At 36.0% G+C, this 15,179-nt stretch overlaps 1 protein-coding gene and 1 long non-coding RNA gene across 7 annotated transcripts in view; one reads left to right on the plus strand and one right to left on the minus strand.

Annotated features, from left to right (window-relative positions):
• The window catches only part of MRTFB (myocardin related transcription factor B), an 83,978-nt gene that overhangs the window by 38,082 nt on the left and 30,717 nt on the right, over nt 1-15,179 (plus strand). For all 6 annotated transcript variants that reach the window (XM_086759407.1, XM_086759412.1, XM_086759411.1 and 3 more), the window contains 3 exons: nt 11,825-11,890; nt 14,311-14,366; nt 14,924-14,999. In XM_086759407.1, the coding sequence (XP_086615533.1) occupies nt 11,825-11,890; nt 14,311-14,366; nt 14,924-14,999 (198 nt within the window). The remainder of the gene's footprint in view (nt 1-11,824; nt 11,891-14,310; nt 14,367-14,923; nt 15,000-15,179) is intronic.
• LOC147598845 (uncharacterized) overlaps nt 9,505-15,179 on the minus strand; it is a 50,527-nt gene continuing 44,852 nt past the window's right edge. The window contains exon 5 of the long non-coding RNA XR_015260180.1: nt 9,505-9,576. This is a non-coding gene — a long non-coding RNA (uncharacterized LOC147598845). The remainder of the gene's footprint in view (nt 9,577-15,179) is intronic.

Consider the following 15,179-nt stretch of genomic DNA (forward strand, 5'->3'; position numbering starts at 1 on the left):
GTATTTTGTAGATTTTTTTTTTTTTTTTAACTACAGTTGCAGTTGTTAATTTCATCCTATTTAAATAACGCTATTAATAACATTCAAACACTTCTTAATTTACAGAACTGTATATTCTAAATTAGCTTGTGGCATTCTCTTTTTTTTTTTTCTTGCTTGCTTGCTTTCTTTTTCCTTTAATTTAAGCGATGATGTGACTGGTTCTGCCACCAGAATCATTAACCATTTTTAAATACTTATGGATATGATCTGTGAATGGTTAAAACTGCAAAAATTGAAAATGTAATTCTGTTGGCAAACCCAGATTAAGTATGTAGAGGTCCACTAATTCAGAAGGTGCTACAGCCTTTGCTTCATAATCTGTTTTGCGCAGTTTGATAAATTTAAAAATCTAGTACAGTGTTTATTTCAGCAATTAGTACCTTACGAAAATTGTTTGATGCAGTTCTTTTTTTACTTACTATTTCTTTATAAGGAAAGAGACTTGATGAAAACACAAATCGTGTTACTGTCTTTAGCAAATTAACATTAAGGGCATTGGAAGGTTAGATTACAATAATTACTTTTTTTCTTTGTTTAGGCTAATAAAGACTCTTAGAAGATACACATTATAGCATCCTATAGCACAGGAGGAAACTCTCTTAATTATCCTACTTTCTCGTAAACAACTCATATGTTATCATTATATATTGTCTGTTCTGTGAAAACAGTTCTTAATTTTATCTGTTTAATCAAAATTAGTTATTTTATAAGCAAGGAACAAAAATACTTTTTGGCTCTGAGGCTAATACAGTGCTAACTGAACAGGTTTTTCAGAAATTCCTGTAGCATTGACTTCTAATGTCAAGTAAGTGGCCAAAACATTTAGTAAATTCAGGTGAAAAGTCTTGAATGAAATGAGGACATCATTATGCACACAGTTAGTAAGAAAGAGTTAGTATCAACAACAATGCATATATTGGGAATTAGAAATATATTGAGGTTGCAGATTAGAAGGTTTCTAACTGAGGAGTGAAGTGAGTTTAGGAAGTCTTGCCTTGTACCCCAAATTGTTTTAGTATAAAGGTTGATGAGTTCCTGCAAGAGTGTATGACTGTGCAGAACTCTTGAAGACACAGTATTAAATTGGTGAAACAAATCAGTTTGGTGCTATCTCACGTGGGATTTAAAAGGAGACTGGATCCCAGTTTCTTTGCAGCATATTTTTCATGTATTCATCTGAGCTTCTAAGTTACCAGTTGCCTGCAGGTTACTGGAAGGAAAAAAAAATAACCAGGAAGGAAACTTTATTTCCACCTTGAAACGTAATTTATTTCCTGGATTTGTATTGCTTTTTAATTTTACTGTTGTGTGAGGAACTGGAGACTGGCAAGTGCTAGAAACAGGATACAGGATGGAATGGGTGAAGCACAGAGATTTCTCAGGTGCTTGCTGGAAATGTCTTCATACTGTGGTTAACAGATTACCAGATTTGGTCAGGAAGGATTTCTTCCCTTCCTCCCCTGCAATCAAATCAATATTGCATGAGAATTGTTTATTTAACAGATTTCCTGCTATTAGTGATACTCTTGACCTCTACTGCTCTCCTGCGGTGGCATGTTAGATTTAAATATTCTGTTACTGGTTTGCTGGTTTTGTTGTTGTGTTTTGTTGTTGTTGTTGTTGGGTGTTTGGTTTTTTGTTGTTTCGTTTTTTTTTTTTTTTCCCAAGAAAGCCTCAAGTTTTGTTATGTGGCATTCAGAGGTGTTTTTATGACCCCTTATCAGTGACAGCCTATCAGGTATGTTTCTTGAGATACAGATAATGAGAAAAATACTGAAAAAAAAAATATTCCTGTCACCTTAGTTAATAAAGGAAGCACTACAAATTCAGTGTACTGATCTTGTGAGGCTGTGTTAAATTTTTAACTTTATATATCTATCATAAACAGTCTCTTTAATGACAGTCGGATAACTGTATGTCTTACAAGTAAATCAGCACTTATTCCACAAAATTTTCTTCTTCAGCGTAGCACTTAAACGAACAATAAATACATGGTAATCCCATTATAATAGACACATGCTGAAATACTTCAATAAACCAAGGCCACAATGTATTAATTTGGTTTTGTATGTAATCTGTATACAATTAGAGGATATAGCGGCTACCCAAGAATTCTAAGGAAACTTGCTATGGCAGCTACAAGATTTTTTTAAAGGTTTTATAAGGGGTTAAGATTAAGACTGCTGCTGCCAAAAGTAGGCGTAGTCTCATCCAGCCCTACCCTGCTTACTGCCAGCCTCTTTCTTGTGTTGGCAGTAGCAATGAGGCAGTCCTGAAGAGGGCAGGATCTGTGAACAGGTATTACTGAAAACCATTTCAGTAGTGTTAGTTTTCAGCCAGATCAGAGCACTCACCTGAGAAGCTGCATCTTTGCCAGTGCTGACACAACAGACGCAGCTGGGGCTGGAGGGAAGACCATTGTCTTTTCATCAGTAATCCTGTCTTACATCATATTAAGTTATGAAACCACACTCTGAAGCCACTGTCTCTTTTGTTGCTATGCTGGAGGTTTCTTTCCTTTCGCAAAGCACCCAACAAAACATGTATGTACCTCAGCCTGTTTAATGCAAGGTCCTTCTTAATGCACCAGCTTCACTGTCACTATAAGCAGTCTGATTCATCCACTGAGCAAGCATCTGCAGAAATCTGGTGATGTTGTCTACACAGCAGAGTTGAAACAATGCCACTACTTACATTCCAGTTTGCAATCAGGCATCTTGGTGTACATCCACCTTCCTCAGTGTTTGAGTTAATGTGTAATCTCATGAGTTGGAGGATCTGCTTGGGTATGCATTTTGTTTGCTGGCTCTACAGTGCCTAGGAAAAGCATGGAAAATGGAGGTAGTACCTTCTCAAGAGGGCTTGGCTGGAAATCATCTGTCATTGTTCAATGTAATATGTTCCAAATTACCACAGAGCAAGGCTGTAGTAGATGTAGAATTTGAACACAAGTTTCATGAGTCCCTTGACAGAACACTTCTTGGCTGATAGTAGTATTTGAGGAAATGCAAATTATTTTTTTAAAAATCAGAAGACTGTACTAAGCAGAGGAATACTTGCAGATTTAGAAAATGTAATTATTAATAATATACTTAAGGTACGCAATTTTACAGAATACTTGAAATGGAAGCTTTAGTTTATTCAGACTTTCCACTCAAGATGGCAGTGATTTTTCTCATTTTAAAGATGTAAACAGAACTGTGAAAAGTATGGATTTTGCTTTTTACATATACATGTGTGTGTATATATATTCATCCCGGCAGACATTCCGGCAGTTTGTTTGGAGGCTTGTGTATATTCTGGCTCGTCTCTAAGCAACACATTCTGTAGCAGTAGGATGCAATACAGATTGTTCTATATCCTAGTCATTTAAGCCTCTCAACTGATTATGTTGTTATGCTTTATGTTCTTGTTGTAAATGTTAAGTTTACATTTAGCTATCTTTACCATCTAGCTTTTCATTTTCTACTTTCAGTATGATGCTGAAAACAGTTATGAGTGCGTTATTACTGGCTTACAGACAAAAGCTTTAAATCACAGTGGTATAATTTAAAAGATTTGGAGGTCCTGTAGGGTTTCCCTCCAGAATTCTGAAGAGATTGTCTGCAGTGGCCCTCTGTAGTCTCCACTCACGTGCTTTGCATTTATCCAGAACATTTCTAAGCTGAAATGGAAGTATGACTGAATAATTGCTTAAAATGATTATGTATCAGAGGCTGTTTCACTTTTGTTAATTATTTTGGATATAGTCTTAGCAGAAAAATCACATATACAGTAATGGCAAAAAGAACATTAATAGTATATAAAAATAAACAAGATTTTTTTAAATAAAAACAAGTATAAATAAGTAAATTTTTTTAAATGATACCCTGAAATACATGAAAGTTTTGAAGACTGAACCCAGTATAACATATTCACTCAAGTTTAGATGATGACTGATTTCTTTAATGACGAATGATTTTTATTTTAAAATGGAGAGTATTTAACCTATTCTGTCACCATCTTAAGGCTAATGGGAGGTGAGTACCACAATTTTAAATGCATTTTGTCTTTAAAATGCTGTACAACTTATTTAGGATCACTTCCAACAAATCACAGGTAGCTAAATATTTTCATTACTTTTCCTTCTCCTTCCTTCCTTTTTGACATTCCATATAAATGAAAAGAATGACATGTTACCAAATATCTGGCTTTGGACACATGTGCAATGAGTAATGCCAGGTGCAGAGTAGCTACCATATTCCATAACCTTCCTGAAATGTGCACCTTGCATAGCACCTGCTCTTTCTTTTACTTACACAAAACATCCAGTTTATTAAATGTTTAGTTTTATTCAGAGAACAAATACTAGTTGAAAAGATTAACCATTTTTGTCTCAATAAAGCATTTAATTAATGATAAATAAGAGTACAACACTCCATATAGAGTTGAGAGAGAAACAATCACGACTTAGGAGAAAGCAGAACATCTGTCTCTGGAAAATTAACTTAGTGTAAATTATGCTATTTAGAAAATGCCATATAAACTCTTAAGTCCAAGCAGATGGCACAGAGTTAAGTACAATTTCTACAATTCTATAACTGTCACACTGTGCTGTGAGGTTTGTCAGAATCCTAATACAAAGCTGATGCTCAGATCACTTGTACAGTCTACCTACCATAAGATAAAACACTTTCTTCTACTTTACTGCCACCCTGCTGTCCATATACTTGTATTAATGTTACAGTCCTGATGCCAAATAACTAGTTAGAAATTACTTCAGATGGAGGGTACCATAGAATAGTTCATCTCCTGCAGCAGTGCTTCACTGCAACCAGAACGTCTATGGTAAACATCTATTGCTGTGTTTCAGCCTCAATGTGTTAGAGACCTTGGCTGCATAAAAGCTGTTTTAAGCTGGCAGAAAGAAATAGAGGCTTTCAGTGTAACAGCTTTTAATTTAAAGGAAACGGCCCTGTTTCCAGCACTGTCTGTTTCCATGGCAGCCAGCCTAGCAGCCGGCACTGGAGTTTCTATGCTCTCGGAAATTTCCAAGGGAGTATGCAGGAATGTTGGGCATTACATTTTCCCATTTTTGCTTGCAGTTTTAAGGGCTTAAATTTCTAATATCCACTGGACTTTGACTTTGGAAGAAATAATGAGATGATTACATACAGAATGTAAAAAAATCTCAATGCACTATTTTTCTTAAAAATTAGTCATTTGAAAGAGCCGTATGCTGTGTGATGACGCTCTTCTCGATGGCTTAGTCTCTGTTTCATCTGTGTAACTGTTAAATGTCAACAACTATTTGCTGTTTCATCATACCTTCAAAAAAAAGCTATTTCAATTTGATTTTAAATTAACAGAATATGTAACTAACTGTGTTAGGTGTGGAATTGGTGTTGGAACTGTGTACAGTATGAGTTCTGGCTTTTTTTTCAAGACAAGAAGCAGTGGTGAAAGCTTGTCAATCAGTGTAGATAGCACTGTTCCTGCAGGACAACTATCAATTTATTTTTGGCCTCTTTACATTCCAGTGCTTGTGATTAGTACTACTTTGAGACATCTTTTCCATAGTATACAAATTGCAGATTTGTAACAGAAATCACTTGCTCAACTTTGATCATAGCTGTTTGTTCCAAGTTATTTAATACTAGGCTTTATTTTCACTTATTCTGCCATTCACACTGAGTGAACCACTCTACATTTCTTTCTTACACAGGATGTAATGTGTACTGGCTTAAGTGCCTATTTGTGCTGGTCTTCTTGCTTTCAAATCAGCATAGTGTTTCAGCAAGCCATTGAGGGGCTGCTTGTTTTGGTTATTCTTACTCTTTATGCCCCTTTAGGGCATAGTGTATGTGAACCTGAACAGTACTTTCTGTTTGAAAACAGAGGCCATTAACTTCATCAAATTTACTGCTATATAGAATTATGTTTCAAAATAATAAAAGTGCACTGGTTAAGAGATAAGCTCTCCTTTTTGGTACCATCATTTCCATTCCCTTCCATATAGAAGCATTGATTCCCTGGTATGCTAACACTGGAAGAAACTATAAGAGTGGGAGCACCAGCCTCTGGCACTCAGTTTTTCAGATCGTGAAAGGTCTATACCTCTGGAGAAGTCAGAAGACTTCTACTGACTTATGAGAATCAGATAACCCAGTGTTCTTATTGTGAGGAGGGATTACCCTTGCTGGTTTGTCAGTAAGTATTAAATAAACTATCTAAGATTTAATGATCATTTTATTGACTGAGGAAAACACATGGAAATTTTGGCATCTCTTCACCTGGTATTAAAGTGTTAATCTTAAACTCACACACTGACTAAAAAATAAAAAATAGTACCCTCCATTCCCCCTCAGTCAAAACAGGAGTTTGACAAACCTCTCTGTGCATGGCTTCTATTCAGAAAGCAGTTCAAAGACAATTTCTTAGAGTTGCAGTGGTGTGATGGGGGATTCCTGGCAGATAATGTGAAGTGCAAAATATTTGTGCCATGTTTTAGCAACTAGATTTGCTCAGTGGTGTTAACGTAGCCCTTCTTTTGCACATACACCTGAAATATGAGGAACACTATGACTGACGTTAATAGCGTATTAACATACCTAAATCTTTGTCTGTTTTGAGTCTTTATTTTGCAGAGCGTCTTCTGTGATTTTAGATGATATGCAGGTAACTGCCTGATTTTAAAAGTGTAAAAGTGAGAGAGGTAAACTATCAGGCAACAAGCAGAATGGATTTACCCTGATAAGAAAAAACTGTTAAGCAGTGTTTGAGTAAGTACCACCCCATGGGGAACTCTTGTTTTGTAGTACCTTCTGTCTTTGGAATTCTCCCTTCCCCAGATACCACACTGGTTTGTCTATAAACTGTTCTTTGTAATAAAGGGGAAAAAAAAAAAAAACAAACGCCCACCCCAAACACTAGAACGAATAGTACAGTGTAATAGTTTTGGCTAATGCCTCAGTGGTTTTTAGATTTTTTTTTTTGGAAGCTGTGTCCTCCTATCTCATCCATCCTTGTTAGATTTACCTCTTTGAGTGTAACTGACTGTTGTAGAAATCTTTTACTGTATGGATTTCTATATATATGGTAAGCAAAGTCTGTATTTAAACCAACCTGCATTCTATTCTATAGAGCTTCTCACTGAAATAAATCAGCAATTTTTTGCCAAAAGTGCAAAGCTGTGCTCTGTTCTCACATCATTAATTCTTGTCTTTGAAGATAATTTAATCACATTTGTCTTACTGAAAACTTGTGATTTAGTTTCCATGACTCCCATCTTCTGTATCTCTCTGGCTGTTCTTTCAACTGCTTTTTGTGGGCCCCCCATTTCCTTTTGAGCATTTCACAAACCTCATTCCTGTTCCCTTCCTTTATACCCACTTCAGGTTCATCTTCAGTATAAAGATACAAGTCTGTCTGTAACTTGTTTCTGCTCAGTCCATCTTAACTACAATGACAACAGAAAGGTCACTACTGACTGTAGTATGACCATCTGCCCTGACACACAGACCTGTAAGACAAATATCCTCTTTTGACTAGATGTAGCTATGCAACTCATATACAGATGTTACCATTACATTTAGAAACGCCTCTGTGTTTAACTTTTTGTCGCTGTTGGGGCTAAAAGTATTTTAGGTCCTTATGGCTTTTATTGAGATATTAATACTGTTTTTTTCCTGATCTGTTTGCTTTGGAAAAGCAAGTTTTTTTACAGCTTTTACAAATAAAGTGTTTAGGTTTTTTATTCACAATTACTTTCTACTTAGAAACATTATTTTCTTTAATAATGTGTTCAACTGCTTAATATTTATTTAAACAAAAAAAAATCAGATTACAATTTTTTTAACCTTCTTAATTTTGGAGTTGTTTGCAAAAGCAGACATCTGGTTTTCATCCAGCTTTGTTTCTGTTTAACCTCATTGCTCTCATCAAGTCAAAATCTTCAATGATTGTGTTCTTAGACCATCTTTCTAACTATGAGTCATCTTTCCTTTAGTATTCCCCCTGCGGTGCTTCCCTATCAGTCATGCTACAGGCTGTTCTTTCTTTACTATGTAATATATATAAAGTTGCTGGTACTTGTTAAATAAGTGAATAACTGCACGTTCTCTGTCTTCCATAGGTCTTATTTTTTCGGTCATCTCACAGTTTTTATGACTTGTCCAGATACACATGGCACAACTTCAAAATCATCCCTTATTTGCTTTGTGATGCCCCGTGTAGGTTAACAGATGATGGGTAGGCAAGCAGTGTTATGAGAGATGATAATTCTTTGGGGGGTGTGTGTGTATATATATATATATATATATTTGCTTAAAACGCTAAAGCTTCACACCTGAGTGCATACGGTTTATGTGCAGGTATGTTCTTACTGCTCTTCTCATCCTTATGCTATAGTCCATTGTGTATTCTCTTGCAAGAGTATACATTGTGTAGGATATGGGTCTGTTTTTACTCTTTCTGCAAAGCCTATGCCAAATATCTGATCATAATTGAAGCCACAAATCCTAGATTATAATACATTCATAAATTATGTAGCAGGGCTTTCCATCATCTGCATTTGGAATTAACGTTCATTAAAGAAGTAGTTGCTAAATACTGAACTGGTGGGATGTCCAATCTAACTATATGACCTAAGTGAGCAGTCTGTCTTGGTGTAGTGGAATGCCAAATGGAAGTCTGATCCTTTTCATATGAAAGATTAAAACTCTTGGTTTGAGAGTCATGTCAATATCTGGATCTGGGAAAGCCAGATCTCTAACTAATAAATAATAAATTTCTGGTAAAATTCTGCCCCTTTATATGGGATTTTAACTGTTAAACTAATTTCTTTTAAAAACACTGTCAAGCTATTTTTTTCCTGCACAAAGACTTTGCACATCACATTTGAGATTGCAGCGATACTAGGTTAGAATCATAAAGAAGTAAAGTCTGATAAGATGAAGAACAAGTATGTTTTCTGTAGTAGATTTCATAGTGTAGACAGTGTATGCACTTTCCTCAAAATAATCATCCAGTTTAGCCAGCTGTCCAAATTGGTAAAATAGTGAAGGCTTTCAAATTGTTATCAACTCTGCAAAACAGTGTGATCATTCTATAGTGCAAAGGGCAGTTTGAGAGTTGTTTAACTTTCCCACTTCTGTTTACTAATATCTGAAAGCACCATACTAGCAATGCTTAGGTAGCCATAGCTGAATCAGCTACACCTACAAAATCGGTTTTAACATAAAATTCAGTAAAAAAGAAAGTCTGAGTAAAAAAGCATATTATAGATCAGAAATATCATGTACCAAAAATGCTTTTTTTTTCATAATAGATGACTTGCCTATCAAGTTGATGTGGGCAGATGACCCACATCAGTGCTAACATTCCTGCACCTATTGTAACATTACCAGCATTTGCTTGTTAATCCACTGCGTTCCAGGTGATGGAGTTGAAAAAAATACTAATTCTGATTTACTTACTGTGCCTGATGACGGATCTCAGCTCTAGCCTGGACATAACTGATGTTGGAGCAGGTCATTTTTCTTGAAGACCTTGAATCTGAAATAAAGAGGCATATGTTTAAAACTGACTTGTAACTGGGTAAAAAATGTGGTAGACACATTTGTAGTGTGTTTAGTGTTCCAAGAAAGCCAGATTTAAATATGGTGTAAATTTGGAGCAAATACAGATGTATAGCATGAATCAGATTCCTGCCCAGGGCAGGACGTGCTTTTCAGCCCTTTCCCCAGCTTCCTAATTATGTAAAAAGAAGCATAGTTTGAGTGAAAAACAGTAGAAAGTCAAGTTCTAATCTACTCAAGACCTAAAATATTTGGTCTGAAGTACAGTAGTCTTGCCATGCTATTTATAAATTGCCTCTTACATCATTTCGAAGGGTAAAACTTACTTAAGACTTATAAAAGGACTGCCCATTTAGTTTTAAGACTAACTCTGAGCTGTCTTAATTTTACAGTTGTGAGCAAGGGTATCAAAAACAAGAACATAACAGTTTTTTGCTTTCCTGTAAACACCACACCAGTTAGTGATTTTCTCAGTACTAGTGGAGTAGGAAATTCTTAGAGGTAGCCCCAGGGACAGCAGCTTAACATCATAACATCATACTGCATGCTTAAAATGCATGTCCATTGAAATGTGCATTTCTCAAAGTTTTCTGTAGGAATGGGCTAAGTCCTGACCCAATACATGATTCTTAAGTCACACTTTATAGAGTTTGTGGGTTTTTAAAATTGGGTGTACAGCTGCATAAATGTGTGTTTGTACACACCTATTTGCATTTTGGAGGGCAGATTAGACCAACTGGACTCATGTGGTTTTCTGTAGAAAGATTTGAACTTTCTCCGCCCATGCTCTGAACACGCTGGCAGTGTGTAGCTGTCTACACTGCCCTGCCAAAGCCAGCCTAGGGAGCACTGCTGAAAGGAGTGTGTAGCACCACCACCTGAGTTGGTTCAAGACTTCAGGCAGCGCAAGTTTGCGTCTACTAGTACAAAATATCGTAAGAAGAGGTCACGGCTTACCTGGAGCCACATGCAATTAAGGAAGATCAAAAACAAGTCTTTCAAACTATTATAAAATAATTTTTCAGTTAACTTTTTACAGTCATTTAGTATTACTTGGAAAATACAATTCATTACTTAAAGCAGGTATTTGCAAGTTTCCAGAGGAACTCAATACATTTTGAATTCTTTTCCATCAGATTACTTTTTACTGTTGTTACTTTTGGATCCACCCATCTCTGTCCTTTCTAATTCTTGTGTAACAGCGTTGTAAGGTCTGAGCAGAACTGCCGTGCCACAGCCTTGAAATGTCTGTATTTAATTTCTCAGTGTTTGTGTGACACAAGAAAATAATGTCCTTGTTTTCAGGACTTGTTATTCCCAGTCTTAATGCTTAAGCCAGAAGAGTATCCTTCCTGTACTGTAGAACAGGAAATAAGCTGGTTCCTTTTAAATTCTGAAAACAATTAACTTTGTCCATAGCCTAGTTTTTTGAAATTACATTCATTTTGATGTTTAGGACAATGCATTAGTTTGTTTTGCTTTCTTGTGAAATACAATGGGCACAGCATGTCATAATCATACATCCATAATAAGCTATCAAGACAGAATGTAAGAATGTAAATACTACATCTTTAATCTATTTTTTTTTTCTTGACCAAGCGTCTTGACCATCTCTTGTTCAAAAGATGACATTTCACATTAGGGTAATGGCTGCATGTGTCTAAGAAATAATGAAGCACTATGATAAGTTGATAGAGAAACAAGGGGAAGGGAACAATAGAAGAAACAATAGTTTTTTTCTCTCTCTTTTTTTTTTCCTTTTTTTTTTTTTTCCCTGGGGACATTTACAAAAAAAGCCCTGATGATTACAGTTATGAAATGTAATAAAACATAAGAAGTTACCTCTGAAACTGTAAATAGTTTTTCAAAATTTGACAGTATTGGATTTAGTTGGTCCTTGGAATAATTATGATATATACTTAATACCTCTTATGAGGCCTAGCTGATAGGAACAGTGGATGTATGTATGAAATACCATCCCTTTATCAGATGTGACCAAAAAGCAGCAAACTGCAGTATAACGAGGGACTGGAAGCAGTCACTCCAAACCACTTTAATAGCAGTTTCTCCTTAATGATTAGTCTCTTAGAGGTAACTGTCAAGTCTGAATACATACAGAAAAAAAATTTCTAAAGTTGAAATACTTGGTATCTTTTGAATGCTTTTTGTACTTTCAGAGGGATACATTGCTTACATATGAATGAATTATTGTTTTCTCTTGCCAGTACTTCAGCTGAGGCTACAACAAAGACGGACACGAGAACAGCTGGTGGACCAGGGCATCATGCCACGTAAGACATTATTTCTAGTAATGTGAACTACTATACTGTATTAATTATGAACTGAATATATAAAATAATGAAGATAAGCATTTCTGTGAGGATCATTAAAAATAACTTTATCATTTGAAAAGACTTGTGGGATCCTTCTGGTAATGTAAATGAATATGAAGTAAATTCATCATGCTTACCTAATGTTTCAGTTAAAATAGCCATTGTGATGAAACCACAAGGATTTGCAGACATAGTCTGATTCTCTTTTTATTTTCTGTCTTTAAATTATGACTAATCTTACTGCAATAAATTGAATTACATAAATGAGTGGACATCAATAACAAAACCAGCAGTCTGTAAAGAGTAGGATGGCAAGGGCTGACAAGAAAAAACAAAAGACGCATAGAAGTTGACTCACGTGCCAGATCTTGCATGATGGTAGCTGTGATGTTGCAGGACATAAGCAGTGGATTAGGCTGAACATTGGAACTTGATTGTATGACCTACTGCAGAAGCTTCTGTGTCTAGGCATTTCTTTGGGAATGAATACCTTTCCAAGAATATGGGAAGAGGCTTTAGGGTTTTTTGGTTTTTGGTTGGTTTTTTTTTTTGTTTTTTTTTTTAGAAAATTGTTTTGGTTTTAGAAGATATTTTCCAGTTGCCAGAAGTTCCTGATCAACTTGCCACATCTGGCAAACTTTCCAAATTGGTGTAAGAGTTTTGTATTCTCTTCCAAAACAAAGATTATATAGTGCCTTTAGATGGCATCTTTGGAAGAGTTAAGATGCTGCTGATCACCTTAGTGTGCAGTGTCTCACTAAGACAGCAACATCACCAAGTTGATAAATACACTTGGAGATGTATTTATCATGTCAGGGTTCTGTAATGCTGAGCTTTTCTTTGGCCTGACTACCTGCCATTCTAGACATCTATGCAAGAAGTTACCAGTCCTTCAATAAATCATTTTTATCTCTAACTCTGTTCTGCCACTGGAATTGCAGATCATACTGCTTTGACCAGCAAATCATGTTTGTAAATAGGAGTATTTGTTACATTTGTATGTCTGAACACCCAGCACTTGTCTTTTGAAAGCAAGTAATTGGCATGCTTTATGCAATTGCACTTTATTGCCATTTTCTCCTTGATCGATTTCAGTCTGTTAGAGATGGTGGTTTTTTCAGAAGCAGCACTTGTGATACCCAAAATCAATTCAGGAATCAGAAGACAGTCCTCCTGAATATGGACATTTAGTGGCCTAGAATTCAACTGCAGTTGAGATGTTTTGTGTTCCTCCACTTGGGCTTCCAATGACTATGCTAATTGTTTAGTATAATATCTTCTCACTTGTTCTGGAGATCAGCCTGGCCTCAGAGTGAGGGTGCACAGGAAACATCAAGAATCCCTGAGTGGACAGTGTGGGATGAGACTGGTCCAAGCTGTCAAAAGATCCAACTGTGAAAAGTTACTTTTCTTCAAACAAACAAACAAACAAACAAAACCCCCAGCCATTGAAAGTGTATCAAAATTAAGTCAAGTTATTATAAATAGCCTAGTGTGCACTGGTGGACTCTAGCTTGAAAGCATAATATCTTAAAGTTAATCTCTTCTTGAAGGTTTCTGAGTATGCAGGAGACTCCAGATTGCTTTGCTAAAACATCTTCACCTTCCCAGGTCTGTAGTGTTGATAATCTTCAGGAACGGAATGATCTGTTTCTTTTTGAGTGAAACCTTGAAAGAAACTTCTAAGCTGTCAAAAAGTGTTGAAGATTCTGTTTTACAGTATCTTATCTCTGCCAAAAGTGTGGCAAATAAGATGGGTCATGTCTGCTGCCATTTCATTTCCTTTCAACAATCCAATTGAGATGAAGCACTCTACAATTCATATTATTTCTAGCTGAATAGTGTTTTTTAGTGGTTTGGACTATTTAGCTGCTAACCATCATTCTGTTTTTTAGTCTGAACATTTGAGGCTTTTAGAACTGTTATCTGGGGGGTTTTGTGGGTTTTGTTTTGTTTTAAATCAGCACGAATAGTTCTTAAGGGATGGTCCAGTTCTCTCTAGTAACAGCAAGTCTGAGGTATAGACAGATTGTAAATACAGTGGAATAGGTGAAACGGTATTTTGGCATTCTGAACGTTACCTTGTAAAATTTCTACTGTGGAACACCATTGGTAAATAGACCTTGGTGTACATAGTGAAAAAGTTAACTGTTACCTGGTACTACCTGTTAAAGTCAAATGTTCCAAGTATTCTGTACAGGAGTGGTGCTCATCTCTGTTAAATATAAGTGAATATAACTAGCATGAGTCAAATGTAAGCCTGGTCAGATGGAAATGCAACTCTGAGATGATGTTAAACACCCGTACAAACGTACTGGTTAGGATATTTCTCTTGGAAATCACTTCCTGTCAATTGAACTCTTACTTTCCCTTCACAGCTTTGAAAAGTCCAGCTGCATTCCATGAGCAGATAAAGAGCCTGGAGCGAGCCAGGGTAAACCACTTTGTATAAACTTGTTATTAACATCTGAAAATGGATAGTTAGTTGCATGTGATACTAAGTTCTCTGAGTACATGAACAAATTATTACCATTACAGTAATAACATCCACTTTTATCTTGGAAGATTCCATTAAAATAAAATAGCAGTGTCAAATCTGAGAGGAACTTTATTAATCCTTTGCAGCTCAAAGTGGGAGCATAAACTGACAGTCATAACGTAATACATAACTTCCTCCAGTAGGACGCTTGGGTAAATTCTAGTTGTGCAGTATTTCTGAACCAAATGTATATACCAAATCTATGCTATTTCAATTTTGTGTGGCGATGTGGGATCAAATCCAGAAACATGTCTAACTTGTTTGGGGAAGACAGACATTCATTAGCACTGCTTAACTGAAACAGAACAAAAGAAACCCCTCTACTGCCCATGCAGTGTCCACCTATCTGAATGCAACTGCAAATATTCATTGAGTAGATATCAGTGATTTATCAAACTACTTTGATTTTTCTAGTAAACAGCAGTTAATGCTATTTCCTCATTTCTTTAAAGACTGAGAATTTTTTGAAGCACAAGATTCGTAGCAGGCCGGACCGGTCTGAGTTGGTCAGAATGCACATCCTCGAAGGTACGTACCCAGCTCTGTGTACCTGTTCGGTTGCTTTAGAAGGAACTTCTGTTATGCACTCAGTTTTCTGCCTGAATTAGGCTTTGGTATGAATTATTTCTAAAGGTTCATATGCTCTGTTTCTCTCCTTCTGTAGTGTCTGTTGTAATCTGTGTTCTAAATCCGTATAATAATAGATAT

The sequence above is a fragment of the Chlamydotis macqueenii genome, chromosome 15 (assembly GCF_036417535.1).
Source record: "Chlamydotis macqueenii isolate bChlMac1 chromosome 15, bChlMac1.mat, whole genome shotgun sequence".
Lineage (NCBI taxonomy): Eukaryota > Metazoa > Chordata > Aves > Otidiformes > Otididae > Chlamydotis > Chlamydotis macqueenii.